Source organism: Carcharhinus amblyrhynchos, chromosome 2, assembly GCF_965287045.1.
Source record: "Carcharhinus amblyrhynchos chromosome 2, sCarAmb.v2.hapA, whole genome shotgun sequence".
NCBI lineage: Eukaryota > Metazoa > Chordata > Chondrichthyes > Carcharhiniformes > Carcharhinidae > Carcharhinus > Carcharhinus amblyrhynchos.
This window is the reverse complement of record NC_137325.1, coordinates 68,321,272-68,346,865: the sequence shown is the minus strand read 5'-3', so window position 1 is coordinate 68,346,865 and position 25,594 is coordinate 68,321,272. Positions and strand designations below refer to the sequence as shown.

The 25,594-nt window shown below is 41.7% G+C and overlaps 1 protein-coding gene across 1 annotated transcript in view; it reads left to right on the top strand.

Annotated features, from left to right (window-relative positions):
* The window catches only part of LOC145355275 (histone deacetylase 9-like), a 781,248-nt gene that overhangs the window by 620,550 nt on the left and 135,104 nt on the right, over positions 1 to 25,594 (top strand). Inside the window, exons 17-18 of the mRNA XM_080207173.1 lie at positions 13,580 to 13,700; positions 18,797 to 18,846. Of these exons, the coding sequence (XP_080063299.1) occupies positions 13,580 to 13,700; positions 18,797 to 18,846 (171 nt within the window). The remainder of the gene's footprint in view (positions 1 to 13,579; positions 13,701 to 18,796; positions 18,847 to 25,594) is intronic.

The following is a 25,594-nucleotide window of genomic DNA, read 5'->3' as shown; positions in this document are numbered from 1 at the left end:
TCATATCTGTTTCAACCATATATTTCAATTAATAGTAGATTGTTGAGAATCTTTTCAATGCATAAAGAAAGCTAGTGTTGTATTTACATTTTGAACATCATGAGTACAATTAATAAAAAGTGCATTCTTTACCAGGCTCTCAATTATGAGTTCTTATGTGTTTCATGGAATTATATATGGGGGTAATTTTACACTAACGTAATATGGAAGCAAAATCACCAAGAATAAAACAAATAGCTGATTCAATTTACTGCCAGCAATACAAGTTCAAATTAGAATTTACAAACATGTTCCTGAATGGGCACAGAAATTTAAACATGATAAAATAATTGCAACTCAAACATCAATTTCTGAGTGAAGGTTTGAATCAGACACCAAAGTCAATTGGTTTGAATGCTGGCATTCAACTTCAGTATTTGATGCAGTCAAAAAATGAAGCATTTCACTGGTCTGACTTTAATATATTTAAGGATTAAAAATAAACACAACTTATTGTTTTTGCTGATTGGTCAGTTATGTTACCAAGATAATGAGTAAATATCAAAATTGCTTTATCATTCCTGTGATATTAATTCTAAAGACTATTACAAAAGTAGAAATTTTGATCCTGCGATTTTTTTTCTCAATATTTGTTTAATAAGTGACCAGGAAGTAATTGTTTAATACAATAAATAACAACAATGTTAGATCTGTCTGTTTTCAGAGCATTCATATGCTATGCTTTTTGTCTCTAACTCTGTTATGAATTTGCAGTGGGATAATTAGATGGAAAAGTCTCACTGTTTTAACTTCATTTTTTATGGATGAGGATGTCACTGGCAATATTTATTACCCATCTTTATTTGCCCTTGGGAAGCATGCCAATGTTTATTTTTATTGAAATGGGCAAAATCTTTTGCTCTCTCTAGTGGCAGTGTTTAGATGGCATTTAATTGGGCAGGACAATGGTAGGCGAGCACTCCAGCTCCTTCCCACTTCCAATATAATTAGATCTAGGGTGGGAAGGTGGGTTTTCCCACCACACTGCCAGCTGAGGCCCATAAGTTGACAATTATTTATCACTTAAGCGCCTCATCCTACTGCCACTAATATTAAACCAACTGCAGGTGGACTTATTACCAAGTAGGGGGGAATGACAAACTTGTGTGGGCTGCTTGTTGTAAACTCCTGCAAAGGCATAGTACCTGGGATTAGGAAGGGGTCCCCACTGAATGCCACACCCTGCCCTTATGGCTGACCTATATTACACCCACTTTTCTCCTCCTATTCCATGATCCCCAAATTATGAACCCACCCACTAATACTTACCTCTGGCTGGGTCACTTCATGATCATAGGCCTACAGTGGCTGTCGTTCCAGCAGGAGCCACAAGCCTCTAACTGAGTGACAGCTGGACCTCTGTGCCCCTTGAGCCCTGATCCTTTAGAAAGGCCCACCTCAATGGAGGCAATGCGAGTGTCTTACCAAGTCTCCAGCAGGCAGATTTGGTCCATGTTTCTCCCAAAAGATTCCACCTAATATCTTTGTTGTAAAATGATGTTGGGAACCCAACTTAACTTAAACAGACCATCATTTCTTTCAATTTTTCCATCTGAATTTTTGCCTGGTAGCATATTTATAAACATCTTTCTGATAATAGTAATCTATGCAATACACAGTGTGGTTCTGAGTATGTGATTGCAAGTTGGTAATGGCTTGCACTATTGAGATATATTGGGAGGTACATTTTTTCACCTCCTACATCAACAGGCAGGTAATTTTTTTTGTGCTCTGCTGAATTGCACTGTTGACTTGGAAAAGTTGGCCAAAACCTGACCCATAACTTCTGGGTTCCCCAGCATTTATTTTGGGGGGTAGCCCAGTGATGTGCTAGGGAATGTCTCCAGGAAGTTCCCATGTGAGGGTTTTCTGGCAATTACCCAGAAGTGCTAACTTCCTCTGAACAATTGCATTGGGCTGGGAACCATCTGACAGAAGTGATTTAAATCATTAACTATGGATGGTTCTGACAGTTTTGCCCTGATAATTATTCTAAAAGAGTTAGAAGGCAAAAAGTCCCTTCTAGCTCCAATGACTATTTTTCCTTCTAACTCTTTCAGAGTCACTATCGAAGCAGCCAGACCCAGTCTCGCAAAATCTGTTCTTCCCCTCCACACCACTTTGGCTCCAAACCACAACTCCCTGCAGACCCCCTGCTCCTGGCCCTGGCTTGAACCCCCTCTCTGGTCCAACCCCTACCCCCTGACTCTGGTCCAAAACCCCCTCCCTCTCCATTCTGGGACCCTTTCCCCGCTCTGACCCATCTCTCACCCTCTCCCATCTGGTCCACCCCACCATCTACCACTGAAACTTACCTGTTCCTTTGTCCCTTTAAATATCCCTTTTAAGGCAGCTGCAGCTATAAAAGGGGATATGACTGAATATTCTGCACCCCAGTTACTCTGCACTGATTACAATTCACAGCTTTGAGTGAGTAAGGTTGAGTGAGACACAAACTGTGCAATTGTAGTGAAGATGAGCTTGCCACTCTGCGGAAGTCATGGGCCCATGTGTTTACCCCATTAGGCCCTAATAAACATATTTTTGAGGCTAAATGCCTAATTTAGACTGGTATCCTGGGGAATTGGAATTCTCTGCCAATTTGGCAGATGATGCATTTCCAGGAAAGATCTTGCCCAAAATAAAAAAACTACATGATCTGGGGAAGAGCCAAATTCAACTGGTGAGAACAGATCTCGCCTGGATGAATCAGAATCAAAAATTAGCAGAGCAAACTGTAATGGGACAGTGGGCTAATTTTACAGGGAAAATAGTTTGGGTCATGTCAAAGTACATTCCCATAAAATGTAAAACAAGCAAGGCCAGAACTCCATGGAAGACAGAAACGATAGACAGTTAAGATAAAGCAAAATAAAGGGAGCATTTGGCAGATGTCAGTTGGATAATGCATTTGAAAACCAAACTGATTTTAGAAAATTCAAATGGGAAGTGAAAAAGGAATACAAGAAGTAAAGATAGAGTGTGAGAAGAGACTGGCAACTAACATGAAAGGGAACCTAAATTTTCCATAGAGATACATATTGTAAAAGGTTGATAAATGTAGGAGTGAAATGAATCAGGGACCATAAAAGGGAGTCATGGTTCATGACTGTGGCAGTTGCCCCTTTAAGGAATCTGCGAAGGGGATCTGCCGTTGCTAGGACCAGAAGATCCTGCTGGTGGGAATGGCTGGAAAATTCCACCATAAGTATATCAATAATATGTTAAGTTAAATTACTTTCAAAAGCTATTGCGGATAATTTTAATTTCAGGCAATAGTGGAAATGGAAAATATTGGATCAACCAGCCATGACACGCTTGACAAATTTTCCTGTTAATTGATTTCAATGAAAGGTAATCGAGCAAATGGGTGACCAATTTGATACCACCTAACTTACACCATCAGCCAAAGTTCAAGTTATCCGTTTGAGATGTGAATGCAGGATTAGCTGTGTGGCTGTGAGCTTTGGCAAGGTACATCTTTTAATTCTTTCACTCATCCTGATGCACAGTCTGTAAAACGGTGATATTGGCGTTAAAATTTGTACTATGATTTGGAAGATTCCTGGTTAAGTTTTGGGACAAAGTGCTGAGTAAAATCATGAAAATCCTCGATGGAAAGAAGCAATTGGAGGCAGCCAGGGTAGAACCGAGCCCTCACTTTGGCAATTTGGTTAGTGAGTGGGTTTTGGACCCAACAATAGCAAAGACATTGTAGATGATGATTGCCAATATGATTATGATTATAGATGACACACTCAGTTTTTTGACACAGAATTTCAATTCTGTCGTTGCTGAACTGCAAAATACCGATAAAGAGCTTGATGAAGCCTCGGAAAGCATCCTTATTGTCGAGAATGCATCTTCCTTAGTTGAGGCCTGCTTTCAATCCTTGAACAATCAGCTAAATGGTATGTCAGATATCCTGATTAATCTGGAGATCCGGGACCAAAGGAGAAGTCTCCATGTGACTGGTTCCCAGAAGGAGCTGAGAACAAACTCCTAGCTAAATGTTTGAGAACTAGCTACCACTATGTGGTGATTGATTCTTAAAGGGACAATCTGCAGACTAAGGGCCACCTGACCTGAGGAGCCAATCAGGGATTAGGGTGGAGGGCCAGCATAGTACGCATGGGCTTTAGTACTCAGAATCATTGCATGAGCTGATTGAAGCCTCTGTATAACTTAACCTGTAAATAAACAAATTGCATTTTCCCTAAACTGGTGAACTAGCATCTTTACATTTGACAACAAAGGTAAAATAAGGAATCCTCAGTCTGAGAGTATCCAGTTTCCATTGCAATTGAATGAAGTGGAGAAAAGGAATAAGTATTTACCAAGATGATCCACTTGACTTCTCCACAGAGGAATGGACACAATATGTAGAGTGCCTTCAGTATTACTTCCAAGTCAATGAAATAGAGGAGGAGGTGAAGCGCAAAGCAATTTTACCAAGTACATATGGAACCTAAACTTACTATCTAATTCTCAGCCTCACAGTCCCAAATATGCCCAACTCCAAATCATTCAGTGTGCTCGTGGAATTGGTGAAGTCGCATTTCCAGCCTAAACTAGCCGTTACACACCAGAGATTCATTTTTAATGCAAGGGGAAAAGCCCTAGGTGAAACAGTTGCAACTTGTATCACTAAGTTGAAACAGCTATCAGAATATTGGGATTTTGGAGCACCTTCAGTGATATGTTCCAGGATAGATTAGTCTGCGGGATGAATGACAAGGTGATTCAATGGAGATTACTTGCAGAGTTTGAAATAAATTTTAAAGAGCAATGGAGACAATACAGGCAATGGAAAGTATTTAAAAACTTGCACAAGAGTTACAGAACACACAAAATGGCACCATTCAACAGTTCAGGCAGGAACCTGCAATCAACAGTGGCACCAAAACTGAAGAAGTAGCCACAAGGCAGGAAACAAACTTAGTCACAAATAAAACAAGAATATTTGGAAGAGACAAGTTGATTAGCAAAGTTTGAAGCAGAATGTTACTGTTGAGATGGTAACCACTGCCCTGAATCCTACAGATATAAGGATGTTGAGTGTTTTATTGTCATAGGGAAGGCCACTTAAGGCATAGGTACAGCGGCAAGTCTACCAAGTGGCCAATTAAATAATGCACCATCAGCATATAATGTGGAAGAGTCTAACACCAACAATTTAAATTTTCACTTAATGTTTAATATAGAAGCAGGCAAGATAGCCCCTATTACAGTAATGCTTTGAGTAATTAGGAAGCCTCTTGAGATGGAAGTTGATACCAGGACATTAGCTCCTGTGATAAGCATACATATCAGTACTTGAGAGAAGGAGCTCAACCATTCAATTAAGAGAGTGCTGGCCAAGTTAACAACTTATGCAGGAGAAGCAGTGAAATAATGGATACTGCAAAGGTACTTGTAAGCAGTGGGCAACAGCTTGCCCAACTCCTAGTGATCATAGTGACAGGCACAAGGCTAAGTCTTCTTGGCTGCAGTTGGCTGAAGGAAATCAAGTTAAATTGGATCAAGATTTTTTTTAAGTGCAGGTAGGAGAACTGCTTGAACTGATGGAAGAATATTAGAACATCTTCAAGTGTGAATTAGCCAAAATAAAAGCCCTGCAAGCGAAGGTCTTTGTGGACCCAGAGGCAACCCTTTGATTCTTTAGGGTGAGACCAGTACAATATGCTTTGACAGAAAGTAGAAACCATAGTTCCCGTATTGTATGCAGACCAGCCCCATCTGCATTTATGGTGATTACAAGTTAACAGTTAATTGGGTTGCCAAATTGGATAAATATTCAATCTCAAAGATTAAAGATCTGTATGTGAAATTGGAAGGAGGTCAACCTTATATAGAGCTGGACATGAGTCACAAATATCAACAATTTGAATTAGAGGACGCTTCCTGAGTTAATATCATGATAAACACACACAAAGATTGTTCCAATACACATGCCTGCCATTTTCCAGAGGACAATGGAGAGCCTGCTGCAGAGGCTGCCATGAGTTGTGGTATACCCTGATGATCTCATAACCAGATCAAAGAAATCGAACATCTACCAAACTTAGATGAGTTGCTGAAGAGATTTCAAGAGGCTGGAGTTCACCTCAAGAAGGAGAAATGTACTTTTCAAGCCAGATGTAACCTACCTGGGATAGTGTGTAGATACACAAGGATTACACACTAGGGAAGACAAGGTTAAGACCATAAAGGAGACACCAACCCCCCAAAACACACCTGAACTCAAGTTATTTTTGGGAATTATAAATTGCTGTGGGCATTTTTTTTTTTATCAAACTTGTCAACGTTATTGGCCCCTTCACACATTCTGCTAAAGAAAATCGGTTGGTCTTGCAAGACTCCTCCGAAAGAAGCTTTCAACAGATTAGAACATTTGCTGTATTCTTCAAACTTGTTGATATGTTTTGACCCGTCTAAGAAATTGGTGTTGACCTGTGATACTTCTCCATATGGCGTTGGTGCAGTGTTGTCCCATGACATGGATGCTGGATCTGAAAGGCTAATAAACTATGTCTCAAGAGCCCTCTCAGAGGCCAAAAAAGGCTACTCACAAATTGAGAAAGGATTATAAATAGTTTTTGATGTCAAGGAATTCCTCCAGTTCTTGTATGGTAGGTACTTTACCATTATTTCTCTTGAGTCTTTTTAAAGAAGACAAGGCTATTCCACCTATCGCATTGGCAAGAATTCACCATTGGGCGTTATTTCTGTCCACCGACGAAAATACATTCAAGCACCCTGGAACACACATAGCAAATTTGGATGCACTTAGCAGCCTACCTTTACAGGAAAGTGTTGCAGGTACTCCAGTATCATGGTAAATTGTCATGGCATTGAACTTTTGAACACATTGTCAATGTCAGTAAAGCAAATCACAGACTGGACTAGTTGGGATTTATCTCTGTCCAGAATGAGACAAAGATACAGGTTGAGACAATGAGCCAGTTTCTGAAGAAATTAAAGTATTTGTTTCCTGCAATGATGAATTGAGTTGCCAGGGTGACATCACATTCTAGGGAGCAAGAATTGTCATCCCTGTGCCAAGCAAAGGCCCACTTCTAATGGAATGACATAGTGCTCGTCTGGACATCTTAAAGATAAAGATGCTCGCCAGAAGTTATACGTGGTGGTCTGGTATTAATGCTGACATCAAGAGCCTAGACAAGTACTCTGAACAGTGCCAGTTGCAACAAAGGTTGCCTGCTACAGCCTGACTGTACCCTTGGCGATGGCTGGCTATGGGTACAAACTCATATAGATTATGTTGGTCCATTCATGGGCACAATGTTTCTGCACAGCAAGTGGACAGATATTTTTGAGGTGAAGTCTCCTACATTGCACACTACCATTGAAAGATTTTGGCCAGGATTCTCCCAGCCCACTGCACTACTTGAGCAGCGCAGCAGCCTGGGAGACATCAGCAGCAGCCATTTTGTGAGATTCATGTTGAGTGCCTGGGTCTCCACATGTCAACACAGTAAAAAGTCTGACAACACCAGGTTTTAGTTCAACCGATTTATTTGATAATACTCACAAGCTTTCGAGGGGACTGCCTCTTCGTCAGGTGAATGGAGAGTTCTGGCCTCAGACAGAGCATATAAAGCACAGAGAGTTACATGTCTCCCAGACCATGTTTCTGAGCGTAGTCTGCACCACACCGGACATCAGCATGGAGCTGATTATCATATTGAAATCAGCTTTTCAAAATGATTAACGGGCCTGGAACAGTTTTCTCCAGCCTGCTAACATCGAGTGCTTCCCTCCAGCAGCATTTACAACTAATGGGGAACAGGCACTTGACCTCACTGGAAAGAACAGAGGCCATTGAGGCCACCCCCGCCCCCCCCCACCCCCCCCGCACCCCCCCCACCCCCCCCATCCCACAGTGTGGTCAGGGGTAAGGGAGCTGCCCCTTGAATAATGCCAGACTAGCAGTGCCATCTTGACACCCTGGCACTGCGCACTGGGCTGTCAAGTGGGTGGGCCAGATGGGGCAGCAGCTTTTGGGTGGGTGATCATGGTGGGAGGAACCTACTGCCACTCTACAAGAGGATTGGTGGAAGAGGAAGGGAGCGAGAGCTCTCAGGGATGGCCTTTGGTAGGGGAGGTGGCATAGGGTTATCCAGGGGTAAGGTGGGGTGGGGGTCTCAGGCCTGGTAGAGGGGGCACGGAGATTGAGGTTGGCTCAGGGAGGTCCGGGAAGCCAACAATCGGGAGATGGGGGTGGGGGAAGGGCTCAGAGGGCCAGCGATCAGGGGAGTTGTGGGGCTGACCAGCCATCTGGAGGCCATCTGTCAGGAGGCTGACAATGGGGGGCCACTGCGCATGTGCTGATCTCTGCGCTGATGGATCAGCACATATGCAGCAGTCTCTCTGCGCTGGGCTACTAGCCACTTGCACAGGAACACACTCCAGCCCCCACTCTCCAGAGTGCATGCCACTGAGACACTCTACAGTGCTCAGAGTATCGGAGATTCACTCTGGTAAGTACATTTCAAAAAAACGTGGGAATTACTCCCATTATCCCCCACTTTGGAAACTTAGATTTTTTGGGGGGAGAATCCCAGCTGATACCAATGTTTTCCACGCTCAGAATACCTGAAATCATCATGTCTGATGATGCTGTCAGTATTCACAATGCTGAGTTTCAGAACTTCACTACAGCCAATGGTATAAAGCACATTATAACTGTGCCTTAGCACCCAGCACCTAATGGACTAGCTGAGTGTCCAACCAAAACTTAGTTCTGGCTTAAAGAAGCAGTCAAGAGGAACCTTGGAGACCAGAATCTCATGTTTCCTTCTGGGCTACCAAACCACTCCACATGCAGCAATGGGAGTCCCGCCAGCAGAGTTGTTAATGAACTGTCATCACAGACCAAGATTGAGCCTCATGTTTCCAAATTTGCTGGGGAGCATAGAGGACAGCCAAAGCAGTCAAAAGGCAAGTCATGAATCATGTCAGTCAACACAGTCATTTATGGTGAATGACGCTGTGAAAATTTGGTCATGGATTGAGATGGTTCCCTGGAATCGTTGTCTCAAAAACTGGACCCTTGTTTTATTTAGTGGATGTAGGAAGAAGAATCATTTGAAAGCACATAGATCATTTGAGAAAAAGAGAAATGCTGCAGCAGCCAGTTTTGACATCAGGAAGGAAAGTGCCAATATCAAATGTTGCTGACTGTTTTAGTGCTGAACTACCTGGTCCTCCTTTAGCAGGCACAACCGACATCTCCATGGAAACACAGAACTGAAATACCTGTGCCTGAAGAGACATCTGTCATTGTGGTTTTGGCTGGCAGCAATTCTGCGAATGCGCCCCAGACAGAGGAGTTATACTGCTCCACAAGGATTTGGAAATCCCCTGAAAGATTTGACGCATGATTGACTGAATTCACATACTAAATATTGAATCATGGGTGACTGTAATTGAGTATTGACATTTGTATGAACAGAGGTTGAGGGGAAAAATGTGGTGATTGCCTCTTTAAGGACTTGTCTGCAGAGTGAGGGTCAAATAAGCCAATTGGGGAGCAGGGTGGGGGAATCACCCGCACAAGCACATGCTTCTGTACTCGAGTCATCTCAGGAGCTGGTTGCAGCCATGAGGCTGAAAGCCTCTGTGTGATGGTGACCTGTAAATAAACAAGCTGTGTTTTCTCCAAACCAGTGATCGGGCATCTTTTCAATGACTGAGGTATTAAATTAATACTCTGCATACGTCCTTACCAAGAAAGCTGCCTAAGTCATAGACGAAGTGATTGTTGTTGAAACACTGTATAGAAGGTATTAAATTGGGTGGATTGCTGCTTCACAGTGCCAGGGACCTAAATTCAATTGCAGCTTTGGGTCACTGTCTGTGTGGAGATTTTGCAATCTCCTGTACCTGCTTGGGTTTCCTTCAGGTGCTCCGGTTTCCTCCCACAGTCCAAAGATGTGCAGGTTAGGTGGATTGGTCATACTAAATTGTTCCTTAGTGTCCAAAGATGTGTAGGTTAGATGCATTAGCCATGGAAATGTACGGGGCTGTGGGGTTACTTCTATGGAGTGGCAATCAGTGTCAAAATGCCATTTCGCTCCTAGTTTCTCACCTGAAAATTCTGTTCATCTTTTCTCACCCAACCTTCTGACTCTGGGTGAGAACTATCCAGTGCAGTGTAGTTCTGACGCTTTCTGTCAGGGGCTATAGAGTTGAGGCAAGTAGACGACATCCACTTTTGTTAGAAAAAGGCCAGAGTAAAGCAACAGGAAGCAATTTAAATTCCTCTGACTTTTTCTCCATAAATATTGCTGCAGGACAGTTGGAACTATTCCAAGTTTTCAATTTAAATTACATTTTTAGATGATCACCAGTGCAGGGCAATTGCCCATTGGACATTTGAACTTCCTGGGCAATTGCCCTGCAATCCTTAGCTAAGAACTCTCGGGTGGAGGGTAGGAGGGATTCCCCAGAACACTTGGAGCTTGCAAGTTATAGGCCAATAATTTAGGACAAAATTAACAGTCGCTTGGACAAATGAGATTAATTTAGAAAAGTCAACATGAATTTGTTAAGGGACAAATTAAGTTTGACTAATCTGCCTGAGTTGTGTAACAAGGCAACAGAGGGAGCTGACCAGAGTACATGGTCCTATAAATGAGCATTTGATTGTGTGCCACATAACAGGCGTATCAGCAATGGTAAAACCCATGGAATAAATAGGGCTGGCAATTTGGATACAAAGTCAACTGAGTGACAGGGAACAGTCAAGGTGAACAGTCCCTTATCAGAACAGAGGAAGGTAGATAATGGCGTTCCGAAGTGTTGGTGTTCGGATCACTGTGTTTCCTGACATACACTGATTGATGCTTGGGTATACAAGGCAATGTCAAAATTTGCAGGTGACACAAAACTTGGAAGTATTGTAAATTGTGAGGAATTTAGTGATACACTTCAAGAAGACCTAAGGCAGAATTCTTCTCACCCCCTGCTGTTCAATGGTGGAAACAGCGAGAGGGTATGGCAGGAGGACGTAAAATCAGTTTCATGCTGGCATGAATTTACAGCACAATTCTCTGGCTGGTGTCCACTATGTCAAGTCAGGAAACTTGACAGAGGTCTGAGTGAACCCCATTGGTATGTGGATGAAGGCCTGAACCGCACCCCCACCCCAACATCAGATTCTCTGTGGTGCCGGTGGGAAAACATGCTGACATGAAACACATTCATACAACGCAGCCTGCAAATGTCAGGACTCATCTGAGCAATGCCTGGGGCTGCCTCTGGAGTTCAGGATGGAGGCCCTCTGCAACACCAGACACTGGAACACCACAGCAGTGAGTCAGGGGAGCATCTATAGATGGATCTTCCAGATTGGGTGTCTTGGAGATGGCCCCTCTTCCAGCCTCAGTATTCTAGGAGATCCACCTTCTTTCTCATGAGATCTAAGTTCCACTCTCCAAATGTTCTCAGGGATTGATCTTAATTTTCAGGAGGTCCACCTTCCTTCCTTAATAGAAGGTCAGTGAAGTTGGGCACCTTTTCAATATGGCACCAGAATACAGAAGTGGATTACATGCCATCCAGGCCTTCCCCATCACTGAGTGCACCGTGAAACGCCAGGTTGGAGCTGGAAGATTTGACGTGTTTGACCATCAGCCACTGCAGTGGAAAACACCCCATGTTCCTACTCCAGCCATGGGACTTATTCTTAAAATGGAAAAATTCCTCCCCTAGGCAATGTGGTGGAAATGCTGACAAGTGATAGATGATGCAGGGAAGTGTGCATTGATCCATTTTTTGTAGGAATACTTTGGAGAGATTGTACAAAATGAAGGATTCAATTCTAAGGGGGGGGGGTCAGAGAAATCTAGGGATGAATGTGCACAAATTCTTGCAAGTAGCAGGACAAGTTGGGAAAGCCTTTAATAAAGCATACAGGTTTCTGGACTTCATAAATAGGGGGATCAAGTACAAATGCAAGGAGGTTGTGGTAAACCTGTATAAACACTGCTTTGGCTTCAAGTGGAGTATCGTTTCTAGTTCGGAATTCAGACTCGAAGAAGGACGTGAAGGCTTTAGAGAGGATACAAAAAAGATTCATGAGAATAATTCCAGGGATAAAACACTTCAGTTAGCGAAAAAGATTGAAGAACTTGGGATTGATTGCTGTGCAGAAGAGAAAGTTAAGAGGAGATTTTATGCAGGTGTTCAAAGTCATGTCGGGTCTGGACCGAATAGACAGGGGAAAACTGTTCCTACTGGCAGAAGGTTTAAGAGCCGGAGAGTATCAAATCAAGGTGATTGGCAAAAGAAGAACTGCAACATGAGAAATACTCTTTAATGCAGCTTGTGTTTAGGATCTAGAATGCACTGCCTGGATATGGTGGAAGCAGATTCAACTGTGGCTTTTAAAATACAATTAGACAATTATTTGAGGGGAAAAAGTTTTTAGGGCCATGGGGAAAGGCAAGGCTCTAGTTCTAGGTGAGTTACTCTGACAGAGAACTAGCAAAGACACAATGGGCCAAATGGCCTCCTTCTGTGCTGTCACAGTTCTGTACTTCTCTATTTCTTTATTTTGTGCCCCAAAATGAGACATGACAAAATCCAATGACCCAGCACCTCTTGTTCAACCACCTTACAACACCAACCATCACTCCAGCTGCACCACACCCCCCACCCCGCCAAAGTATTATACAACAGAGTCCGATTTCATAACATAGTTATGACTCAAAGGGCGTAATCTGAATTTGTCTTGCTTGTTGGGAAGCCAACAGAGTCAGGTGGAACACTAGTTCAATACCACACTCGACTTTACTCTTTATTGAATTCACTCGAGAGCGATACTGGACAAGATGTAAAGCAAGTGTTGCATAATAATATCTTTACAAAAAAATGCATGGGTTTCCTGCCTCATGCATTAGGTTACAATTGCCATCAGTAGGTGTTATTCAGTTTAGTCGCTCATGTTGGATGGCATGGTGGGCACAGTAGTTAGCACTGCTGCCTCACAGCACCAGGGACCCGGATTCAATTCCTGGATTGGGTCACTGCCTGTGTGAAGTTTGCACATTCTCCCCATGTCTGCAAGGGTTTCCTCCGGGTGCTCTAGATTCCTCCCACAGTCCAAAGATGTGCAGGTTAAATTGATTGGCCATGTTAAATTGTTCCTTAGTGTCACGGGAATCAGGAGGGTAAATATGTGCAGTTACATGAATAGGGCCTGGGTGGGTTTGTTGTCAGTGCAGTCTTGATGGGGCAAATGGCCTCCTTCTTCACTTTAGATCCTATAATTCGTTATTAAAAATAGAAGTCATGCTCATCCTACGCAATTTAGTTGTTGTGATTAGCAATATGTCATAATATGATTAAAGCATAACATGGCCATTTGCTAGAAAATTGCAGGCAGCTTTTGTGATATTAGATTAATTTATAGGTCAAGGTGTCTTTAATAATGTTCTCTGTAAGTGTGATAATTGTCAATAAGGTTATACAGATTTCTGAGTGACTATGCTTTACTACTTTCTTCCTTTAGCGAATCCAAGGTCGTAAAGCCACTTTGGAGGAGATACAGATGGTTCACTCTGAATATCATTCGCTGCTCTTTGGCACCAACATCTTCAACAGACAAAAACTGGACACAAGAAAGCTGTTAGGTTCGTAGAGACTTCTCAACTGACAACAGCACATAATATACATCTGTCAGCTTAAAGCCCTCAGCAAGAATTGTGGCAAATTGTTACTTTTCCCAACGTATTATCCAAATTTTGAATTGTTCTTTTATAATTTGTTGCCATTTTGGTCAGCGGTATAAGTTCCAGCAAAATGTGTGCTCATCCTGTTAAGCCAGCACCTGAAGCTTGAAAATTCTCCCCTTGTAGGTATCTAGAGCAATCCATGCAGAAGGTCTCGAGAAGGTTGGCAGTGGGATAGAGTTTATTTGTGAGCCTAGGGCACCTGCTATCCACTCAAAATAAAAATTCTAAGCCTTTGCCAGGTCCTTTTCTGAGAGACCTCCAATGGTCCTTTTAAGGATCACTGTTCAGGCCACTCAACATCTGGGTCAAATGTGTGGTGCATGCTTAACGGGATCCTAGTCAAATGACAAGTATTGTTGCACTATGAGAATGGGATGGTAATTGACTTGATGCTATTTTCAGATCACGCTGTCCCACCTGGTCCGAGTGGAGTGGATGAAAATCTTCACCTAAAAATACTGTACAGATCTATACTTAAGATGCTTGCCTTTTCATTATTTTTCTGACCTAATTGCTATAATAGTACTGCAGTTGACATATTAGATCAGCTGTCTAACAGATTTCGCTACACACTGAGAAGATGTGCATTTTCACAATTCTTTCCTGGATGTATATTTATGACTTTCTTTAATACAAGACTTGAAAAAAACAGGGTCACTGAAGGAACACCAAAAGAAGTGCGTGGAATGATGCATAGCGTGAGGGAATCTAGTTAAAAGGAAATAACCCAACTGGAATACCAATGTCCTTCAGAGAAAGGAACCTGCCATCCTGACCCAGTTTGGCCTATACATAACACCAGTCCCATACCATATCGTCGTCCCTTAATGCCCTTTGGGCAACCAATGCTGGACAACAAATGCTGCCTTGACTGCATTGTCCAAATTCTTAGAACAAAGTATTTCTGTGTAATTTAGTTAAGCAATAAGGAGTGAGAAAGGCAGATTTTATTATTTAATTTTAGAAATCCGGTTGGAAGGCCCAAGTGTAAAGTGTAGGTGTATGTCAAAATTGAAAATTGTAGGGAAAAGATTAGGGACAGGATTTTCTACCCCCTTCCCCTGCAATGGCAGAGGTGGCATGCTATTGGCTGGTGGCAGGAACTTCTAGTCCTGCCACAATGTTCACACTTTTCAGGACTAGGGAACCTGTGATGGGGGCTTACTGTCAGCAGAACCAGGACTTCCTGCTGGCAGGAACAGCTGGAAAATCCTGCCCAAGGTAAATCCATAATATATTAAATACTTCCAAAAGCAATTGGGGATAGTTTTAATTTAAGGCAGTAGTGGAAATGGGGAATATTGGAATCAACCAGCCATTAAACAGCTTGACAAATTTTCCTGTTAATTTTAATGAAAGGAAATTGTAGGGTCTATTCATTCATGTGAATAGACAAGGCAACAGCACTTGGTACAAATTTTAAAATGGTTTTCTTTTATTGAACAGAACTTAAGAAATTTAACATGACAGAAGCAGTAAAAAGAAAAAGAAAAGCTTACTTGGAGACTGGTTTCTAAGCAAGCAAACCCTTTATACTGTGCTGTACTGAATTGGTTCTCGAAAACAAACTGAAAACTGAACACATAGTTACAATCTATATTTCAATTCTTATCTCATTATTGTGAATGTCCTTTGCAGGCTGTCTCTGTTAGAGATGTCCATATTATTCTGTGTAGAGGAACAAGTCTTGCAGCTGCTGCTGTTTGTCTGCTGCGTACTCTTCAGGAATGCATCAATTTCTAGCTAACCCAGTATGCCTTCTGAATTTTAAAATGTAGTCATGTTAGCTTTAAAATGTAGTCAAGTTAGCAGTGTTAGTTAACCCCTACAGTCTAGCATTTAAGCATAGGCAGACATATCTTAAAATTAAGTCTTTGTGCAAACTGAAGCAAACTCAAGGGACCAGATGGCCTACTCCTGCTCCTAGTTCTTATGTTCTAAGCATCCATAGGATCTCTCAGAAATCAAGTGCCAAGTCTAATGGGTGGCCATCTTTTAATCATTTTATTTATCCTGATGCACAGCTCATAAGTAACTGACCTTGGAGTGAAAACTCCATATGATATCCCTGGAAGATTTCTGGTTTGGTATTGGGACAAAGTGTTGAATAAAGTCATGAAAATCCTTGATGGAAAGAAGCAGTTGGAAGCAGCCAGACTGAACCAAGCCCTCATTATGGCAATTTGTTCAATGAGTGGGCTCTCAACTTGGCAACATTAAAGGCATTGTAGATGATGACTGCCAGTATGATAAAGTTGTAGATGACTAATTTGGCCTTTTGGCACAGAATTTCAGTGCTTATATTGCTGACTGGCAGACTATCAATAAGAAGCAAGCTTGATGAAGTAGAGGAAAGAAACCTTATTGTCAACAATGCAGCATCCTTAGTTCAGATCCACTTTCAGTCCTTGGAAAATCAGCTAAGTGGTATGTCAGATACCTTGCTTGATCTGGGGAACTGCGACTGAGAAGGAGTGTCCATGTGACTGGCTTTCCCGTAGCAGTTGAGGGCGCGCTCTTGGCTAAATTTTTGAGAATTCGCTACTATGTTATGGTGATTGTGCCTTTAAGGATCAATCTGCAGAGTAAGGGTCACATGACCTGGGGAGCAGAATGGGGATCACCACCATGGTAAGCATGGACTTCTGTACTCAGAATCATCGAGGGAATTGATTGCAGCCACGAGGCTGCAAGCCTCTGTAGAATTTAATCTGTAAATAAATGAGTTGTGTTTTCCCCAAACTGGTGAGCCAACATCTTTACACACATTTTCTTTATCATGACACAAAAGCTGCCATATTATTTTTGAAGGGGCACATCGTATTGTGTTTTCAAGGTTTGACCCCTGGCTGGTAATCATGTGTTTTGATAGCTTCAGTCATGAAAGTTTTGATGAGGCTGGAAAGAGTCTGAATGCACTTTGCCATGATTTATCCTGCAACCCTGAGGGTGACATCTGACAGATCCAAAAGACTGTTCAACAATCCTACTAAGGCTTTGGCCTCTCTAAAATCATGGATGACAATAATTTGGAGTCATAATCTGCAGTTCATCGCAAATCCTGTTCTTTACCCCTTATCATTCTCATTCCTTTTTGTAATGTTATTTATCATGTCAACAGGAGTCATCTAGTATATAAGCACTGAGGTGAATTTTGCTTGTTATCCTTTGAAAACCAGGTATTTGTTTATAATCAAATGCATCCCTCAGCATGTTCCTGTAATTACTCCAGATTTAACACAAAGATTTGATCCTTATAATACCAGGAGCTGGCATGGAGGACTACCTGCATTGCTTGCAGCCCTGTGTCAAAATTGAATCCTAGTGGTTTAATAGTCTTAAAAAGCTTGGGGAGTACGCTGGGTAAATTGTATGGCACTAGGGCTATGTGATATTTATCTGCTTTTTCTTATACAATCCTTGCATTTTCATGGCTAATGTGAGTAGCACAATTGCAGAGAGATGGGTGGATGGCGGAAATTGCAGGTATGACCCAAGTCCTCACAACTGGTGAGGAAAACCCCTTAGAACTGTTAGTGTCACATAGTTCTGTTATCTTGAAGTCAAATAATCTCTTACAGATCCCTGAAAGGTACAGACAGAGCACATGTCCTGGGAAAGGACATGTTTTGGATCAATGGTGCCCCGATATAGCTGGGGATGGGAAATATGCTTTGGTGCATGTCTTAAGTGTGGTGCGAGAATCTTTTCTATCTCTGTGTCAAATCTGATTCCTTCACTGAATACACAATGGCAGTAGCTACTTGGACTATCCTGGAATTAAGTTACATGGTTCTGTCTCTATTATCCTGCAAGCAAGGTTGTCCACTGTTATACTATGTACTCATGACTTTGTCTTATTATCCTGTTTTCCCCCCAATCTCTGAAAGACCCCTTCACTGTATCTTTTGAAGGTGCTGTTGGTGATGAATAATGAATGATCTAAACTTTCTGCGAGTATATAGAAAAATGATAATGCTGCACTATACCAATCCTTGAGGGTTTGTTGCGTTGTTTGTTAAAAATAGGAAAAAGTTCCAATGAAAATACATATTTAAAAAATTATCCCTTCAAACTGTTTGATGTGAGCAGCTTACATTTATTTTATTCCTCAAGAATCACCTGAATGTCCATTGATTACAGTTGCTTTGCAGGATACTTGGAGTCTATATTGACTCTCTGGCTGTATTTTCCTCCATTATGCCACCCACAATTGGACATGATAATGATAGTTAATAAGGCAAATTCAGAATTTAGGGCAGACTGAAATGTTCCTGCCATGGTCTCCAGTGCCAGAATCATCAAGGAAAGAGTCATGGGTTTCTGAATTCAAAGTGTTAAGCCTCTTAAGTTTATACACGCAAAAAGACAAAATCTAGAAATAGCCTCTTGACTACCTCTGTAGGCCCCAAACACCTATGCTTTAGATGTCAGACCAGACTGATATCAAAAATAATTTTCTAGTCCCACACTTTGGGACACTTCAGCCTTCTTTCAAACCTCTCCATCTCTTCAGATGCTGCAGGTCTTGTTGTGTTGGCTTGATCCTGGTGTTGGCAATTTTGCCGTGAGCTCACATTAAATATTTAACTAGTTTGGCCCGGGAAAGTTGGTCCAACAAAGTGATGGTTCTAATTTCTATCTTGCAGTTAATATGCCAATCAAAGGAAAGTCTAGCCCTTTGTTACCATAAGTCAGCACTTTTAAGCAAGGAAGGGAGAAAATTTTAATTTTAAATCCCAATGCGTGCTGATCTTGGGACATAAAGCAATGTGTAATAGGCATCTGTGAAATGAACAGAAAATATTCCACATTAGCTCAACCTTGAAATGAACATCTTGTAAGATTGTGCAGACTTGAATGTTTTCTGTACTCCGTGCTGTTCCACCAAGTTTCCTCTGTTTATGACATGGAACTTGGCTTCTAAACTCTAAAGAATGCAATTCTGAACTCGCAATAATTAAAACTACTTACTTTTTTCCTTCTTCATCTAGGATTTGTCACGCAAAATTTCTTCACTGCTCTCCCTTGTGGGGGTCTTGGAGTAAGTATAACTTGTGTTGCTGTTCATTCTATATGTTGGTTTGGAAAAAAAATTCTGTGCACTGTATTAAGTCTTAGTCAGGCTTTCATTAAAGTCTGACAACTGGAGAATTCCCTTAACTATTCTTAAGCAAAACACTGGTTGCTCAGTGAGTCACTGAAACAATGTTCTCGAATATTTAACCCCAGATGGAAAAGACATCACTTGTGCACCCTGTGTGTGACATGTTCTGCTGTCTTTTCTACTACTCTTTACAAATATCCTCCCACATTCAACCTTAAGGAGCCTTAGCAATACAACGTTAACTCAAAAACATGTCATAAAGCTCTGCTTTCCAAAGATCCTCCCCCTCCCCCCACCCTTTAATAGAACTGGAGGCTGACCTCACCATACACCAAACAGGAAGTGGCAGTCATTGCACTGATGATTTACAAACTAGTGGAAATATTTGTCTTGTGATATATCTTACAACAGCAATAAAAAGAAAGCTCTTAGTGACTCATCCTGAAGTAAAAGATATAAAACTCTTCTGGAATTTTAAGTTTGACTTCCAGACATTCCCCCCCTCCCCAAAAAATTACTACGGATAATAAAGCAGTCTATGATAAGCTGGAAAGGGATATGCTGCAGGAAATAATACAAGCCCTCAAGTATGCCTTATGCAATGACTGTCCTGTGTGGAGATTGGAGATTTAGCAAAATAGATATACATGAATGGGAAAGCCATTGTATAGTTATGTTGCAAAGTTCACATTGTAAAATTAAGAATGTGCATCAGTAATTGCAACAAGTCTTCTCAATCGTTCTGTGGCTGGAATGATTCACTATTGCCACTACTCTAGCAATTTACGACCACTTCAACTCATGCCAATGCCTGTGGCTTTGAGTCCTATTAGTTGCTGGCCTGAATATTTGTGGAGTGATTGCTGATGCCAAAAATTATAACTGCCCTAATTTCTAGATTAGAGGTTGCAAACTATACTGAAGCAGAGCCCACAGCATAATTTTAAAGAGCAAATACCTTTGAAAGCCATTGCAGCTGCAAAACAATTTGTCCAAATATGCCTTTGAAAATAGGGCTGGTACATGGAACGTCTTTGCAATAGCTGCACCCATTATTGATTCAACTCTTTAAAAATAAGAAGTATGGCAAGCAAGGAAAGGGCAGGGGAATGGGACAGGCTGAATTTTTCTTGCACAGAATTGGCCTGGATCTGAACGGTTGAATGGCCTCCCTCTGTGCTGTAACTATTCTATGATGCTATGTGAGTAAATCTAGTGAATGTTGGAAATACAGAGTGAACCTCCCAGCGTCTGGAAAGTGAAAAGTCAGGCTGAGATTCATTACCTGGTGCTGATGGACCTGGTGGATGTTTTGAACATTTTCTGTTTCTATCCCATTGTTCTGCATTTTCAGGTATTTCCTTGTTATTGACAACTTTTATTTAATATGAGTGTAGTGTAGAATAAAAAAACTCCGTGGATGTGTAGATGTAATTAAACTGAAACACTGTTGCATACAGAAGAAAGCGGCAAACAACTGATGCTGCAGTTTAGTTTGCATGTTAGCTGATCTTGGCAATAGAAATATCCATTCTTTTCAATAATTATAGCCTCTAATCTCCTTGACGGGTGCAAATAGTACTGCAACAAGGAACAAGCCAGATTTTATGACAATACCATCATCAGCTGCCCTGCTTCAAAAGGCTTTGCAGTGTTTGTTGTCATCTATAACTTGGACCTGAAACAATCCACAACCCTCTAGGCACGCTTAGCAAAATTGATAACAGACCTTTTCCTCCATTTGCACAGCTCAGAGGAGGCAATTCAAATCATCACCAATGGCAGCAAATATTATTTTTTGACAGGGTCATAAAAATATAAAAGGGCCGGGCTCATGACACTGGATGAGAAATAGACTCTTAGGTTGGCTAGGGTTAATATATCTAGATTAGCTGCTGGCTGGGGGAATATGATGTTTGCAACCAGGATGTGATTTTGTACAAGATGATTTTGTTCCTGATGCCCTGGAGAATACCCAGCACACATCAAAGAATAACAGTTGACTTGTATCATCTGAATTGGAGCAATTCACTGAAATTGTCCTAAAAGCTACAGGATGATAAGATTGGTGGAGAAATAACACTGGGTCTCTTTGATGAGTGACTGGATCATTCAAATTAATTTTGACATGAACTGAGTCATTCCCGTTGCATTTTGACAGTAATGTCCTTACTGAGACATTTGGCTCAGAAAGATGCGTTTCCGACATCTAAGACTAAATCATTAGTAGTAAAATCACCATCACAGGGATTCAAAGGAAAAGTTACAAAATTGTAGCCAATTTAGAAGTGGATAGAACTTTGCTCACCCCACCCCATGCTAATGATCTTGCAGTTTGAAAGTTGATGTCTTGTGGGATAGGAAAGCTTGCAGCTAAAGAATCCATAGAGTCCTCCTGTGCAGAAGGAGGCCATTTGGCCCATCAAATCTGCATTGACCACAATCCCATACAGGCCCTATCCCCATAAACCCATGCTAGTCATCCTGACACTAAGGGGCAATTTAATATGGCCAATCCACCTAATGCACACTTCCTTGTACTGTGGGAGGAACCAGAGCACCTGGAGGAAACCCACACAGACAGTGACTTAAGCCAGAAAACAAACCCAGGTCCCTGGAGCTGTGAGACAGCAGTGCTAACCAGTGTGCCACCATGCCACCTACAATCTTTCTTGATGGCTAATTGCATTTCCTTTATGAAATGTTATGCAAGAATAGATGCAATGGATTCACCATATGCCTGTTTCTGAACTTGGCAACAAGAAATTGGCACCAAATGGGATTGGGACCAATCTTCTGAGGGTGCAGGATTCTGAGATGAAAATATTTTTTTCTAAAACTAAAACACAGCATAGCTTAACTTCATCAAAGAAAAGTCCTGCAGGGAAAATTTAAGCTTTTTTTTAAATAAAATTAAGCAACAACTAACTTTGCTGCTTTGCTACACCATATGTCTTTTCCAAACAGGGTCAAGGGGAATCCCAAGGCTTTTTATGCATATATTAGGAGCAAGAGGATAGCAAGAGTAAGAGTAGGCCTGCTCAAGGATAACGGAGGGAAGATATGCATGGAATCATAGGAATTGGGTGAAATCCTTAATGAGTACTTTGCATCGGCGTCCACCAAGGAGAAGGCCATCATAGATGTTGAGGTCCGAGATAGGTGTGTGAACACTCTTGGGAATGTCAATATATCAAAGGAGGAAGTATTGAGTATCCTAGTTTGCATTAAAATAAACAAGTCCCTGGTCCTGATGTGATCTATCCCAGGTCGCTACTGGAGGCAAGGGGAGACATGGCTTGGGCCTTAAGACATCTTCACATCCTCTTTGACCACAGGAGAGGTTACAGAGGACTGGAGAATAGCCAATGTTATTCCCCTGTTTAAGGATGGAAGCAGGGATAATCCAGGAAATTACAGGCTGTTGAGCGTGACGTCAGTGATGGGGAAGATTTTGGAGAAGATACTGAGGGACAGGATATATGCAGATTTGGAGGAAAATGGACTATTTAGTGACAGGCAGCATGGTTTTGTACAGGGAAGGTCATGTCTCACCAACTTGATTGAGTTTTTTGAAGAGCTGACAAAGATAATTGATGAGGAAAGGGCTGCGCATGTAGTTTTTATGGACTTTAATAAGACATTTGAAAAGGTCCCACATGACAGACTGGCACAAAAACTAAAAGCACGTGTGATTCGGGTGGGCTGGCTAGATGGATAAAGAACTGGCTTGGTTATAGAAGACAGAGTAGTGGTGGAAGGGTGTTTTTCTGAATGGAGATCTGTAGCTAGCGGTGTTCCATTGGGATCAGAGTTGGGACCTCTGTTGCTCATAGTATGTATAAATGATCTGAAGAAAAATGTGAGTGGATTGATTAGTATGTTTGTGGATGACACAAAGGTTGCCGGAATTGCTGATAGTGCTGAGGATTGTCAGAGAATACAACAGGATATAGATAGATTGGAGTCTTGGGCACAGAAAAGGCAGATGGAGTTTAATCTGGACAAATGTGTGGTGATGCATTTTGGAGAATCAAATTTAAGTATGAATTATATTTTAAATGGCAGAACACTTAGGAACATTAACATACAGAGGGACCTGGGCATGTGGTCCACCATTCCCTAAAAGTGATAACACAGGTGGCTAGGGTGATTAAGAAGACACACGGTATGCTTGCCTTCATCAGCCGCAGAATTAAGGATAGCAGTTGGGAAATCATGTTGCAGATATATAAAGCCTTGGTTAGGTTGTATTTGGAATATTGCATGCAGATCTGGTTGCCACACCAGAGGGCAGCACAGGGGTTAGCACTGCTGCCTAACAGTGCCAGGGACTCGGGTTCGATTCGCGGCTTGGATCACTGTCTGTGTGGAGCATGCATATTCTCCCTGTGTCTGCATGGGTTTCCTTCGGATGCTCTGGTTTCCTCCCCCAGTCCAAAGATATGCAGGTTAGATGAATTGGTCATGCCAAATCCTCCTTCAGTGCACAAACAGGTGCTGGAGTGTGGCGACTAGGGAATTTTCACAGTAACATCATTGCAGTGTTAATATAAGACTACTTGTGACTAATGATAAACATTTATCATGCAGAGTGGTGGATGCCTGGAACATGCTGCTAGAGGATGTGAATAGGTACATAATGGGGAGGAAAAAGAGGGATATGAATGAGTAAGGGCAGAAGTTTTTTCTTAGTGAGGGCATCATGATCAGCTGAAAGGCCTGTTTCAGTGCTGTACTGTTCTTTGTTCATATGTGTTGCAATCTGGTTTAAAAACCTCTATGGTGAATTTAATGATCACACTTGCCTTCGGTTACTGCTAAAGTCTACCACAATGATATTGAAATACATCAATTTAAATGCCAAAGATGACTCGCATATGGACAGAGTGATGCAATGTATTTGGACACTGAATTTCACATCAGGGGTTCGGGTTTGAATCAAGTCCAGAATGATAAGATGAAAGCTTCCTCCTACCACTGCAATATTTCTATGTAAAATATTTTTGAGTAGTCTCAGCCCAATTCTCAGTGAACCCACAGTACAAACCTATCCATAGTTATTGGCAATCTCACACTGCAGGGCCACAAGGATGTGTGGTATAAAAATGGAAAGCTTCTGGTATGATGGGGGTGATCGTTCTAAGGTTGTGCTTGAAGAATGTTATTGGACAGCATAGAGCAAGCCTGATTCGAACTCTCCTATATCTCCTAGGAGAAAAAAAGTTTTAAAAAAATTGTTTCGTAGAACAGAATTTGAGTTTTGCAGTAAAAAGATAATTTGTCAACAGTTTTCATCAAAGTAATTAATAGCCACTCATTGTTTCATTCCTCAGGGCAAAGCTTGCCCAATCTGGTTTAAATTTTCAAACAATACTTAGAAGTTAACTGTCACCATTAACTGGTGTATTCTCCATGGCAATACCTCGACCAATCAATCAGTACCATCTTCTCAAATAACATAAAGTTGTTGTTTTCTCTAACATTCTTGAGGTTGTCCTGATGAGTGCAAGAAGAAAAGATTCAGCATTACTAAAAAAAAGTAATTTCTTTCTTTTCACCTGTCAGGAGGGTGCTTAGTATGAGTACTTAATATGAATACTGGATACTGCAGATAGAGGAGAACTTAATTTTCCATTTCTAACACTTCGGGCTGGATTTTGGCTGAGAAAGCAGGATTCAGGAAGTGGGTTCGTTTTCTGGTCATGAATCCGATGGAAAGCAGACAAAACTACTGACTTTGGTGGAGGTGGTTGGTTAGTGAGGGGTTGGCAGTGACAGCCAGTTAGTGGCCAGAAGTGCAGGAATGGAGGTGGGCACACCAGGGAAGTGGGCCATCTGTGGTCCAACTTGGCAACCATTGCTGTTACTCATGATGTGGAGATGCCGGCATTGGACTAGATGGCACAATTAGAAGTCTCACGACACCAAGTTAAAGTCCGAAAGTTCATGATTCCAAATCAGCCTATTGGATTTTAACCTAGTGTTGTGAGACTTCTTACATTGCTGTTATTACCATCCTGTGCGTGGCATTAAAAACAATATCTGAATCTTCAAATTGATCAGGGTAGCTGGAGAACTGGAATCTGGGTTTGAGAAGGGGAATACTCATGTTATTAAAACTTCATTTTTGTGGAATTAGATTTTCTGCAAACCTTCCACTTTTTTCAATAAAATGTCATGTTTCCACAATGCCAAAACCTGTACCTAAAAGGTTGGAGTTGTTCTGCTTTACGCAGGTTCCAATGGCTGGCCTCCTGCCAAAACTTTAAAACCTTAGAAAGCGAGTTTTTAAGGAACTGTCTAATTACCTAAATGCATCCAATTTTGGATGTGAACAACCTCACTCTCTCATTCTTCACTCCCCTCATTCCGGTCCTCATGAAAATTGGGAGGGTGGGGACAGATGCAGGGTATTGTGAGACATGACATTTTTTTCTATTGCCCGTCTCTGTTCTAACCCAATCCGAGCAACAAACATCCAGCCAAATGAGTTGGATTTGGTAGGTTAGGATGCAATCTTAATGTTGGTTTCAATTCCAGGTTGAGAGCGTAGAAGTGGCAATGACAGGATATCAATCACAGGAGTTCCAGGAGTCTGATTAAGGTTGTAGGTGGATTAGAGAAGTGAGTTGACCAATCAGTGGGCCTGCAGTGACTGACAGCGTCACTGGGTGAGGTGGTC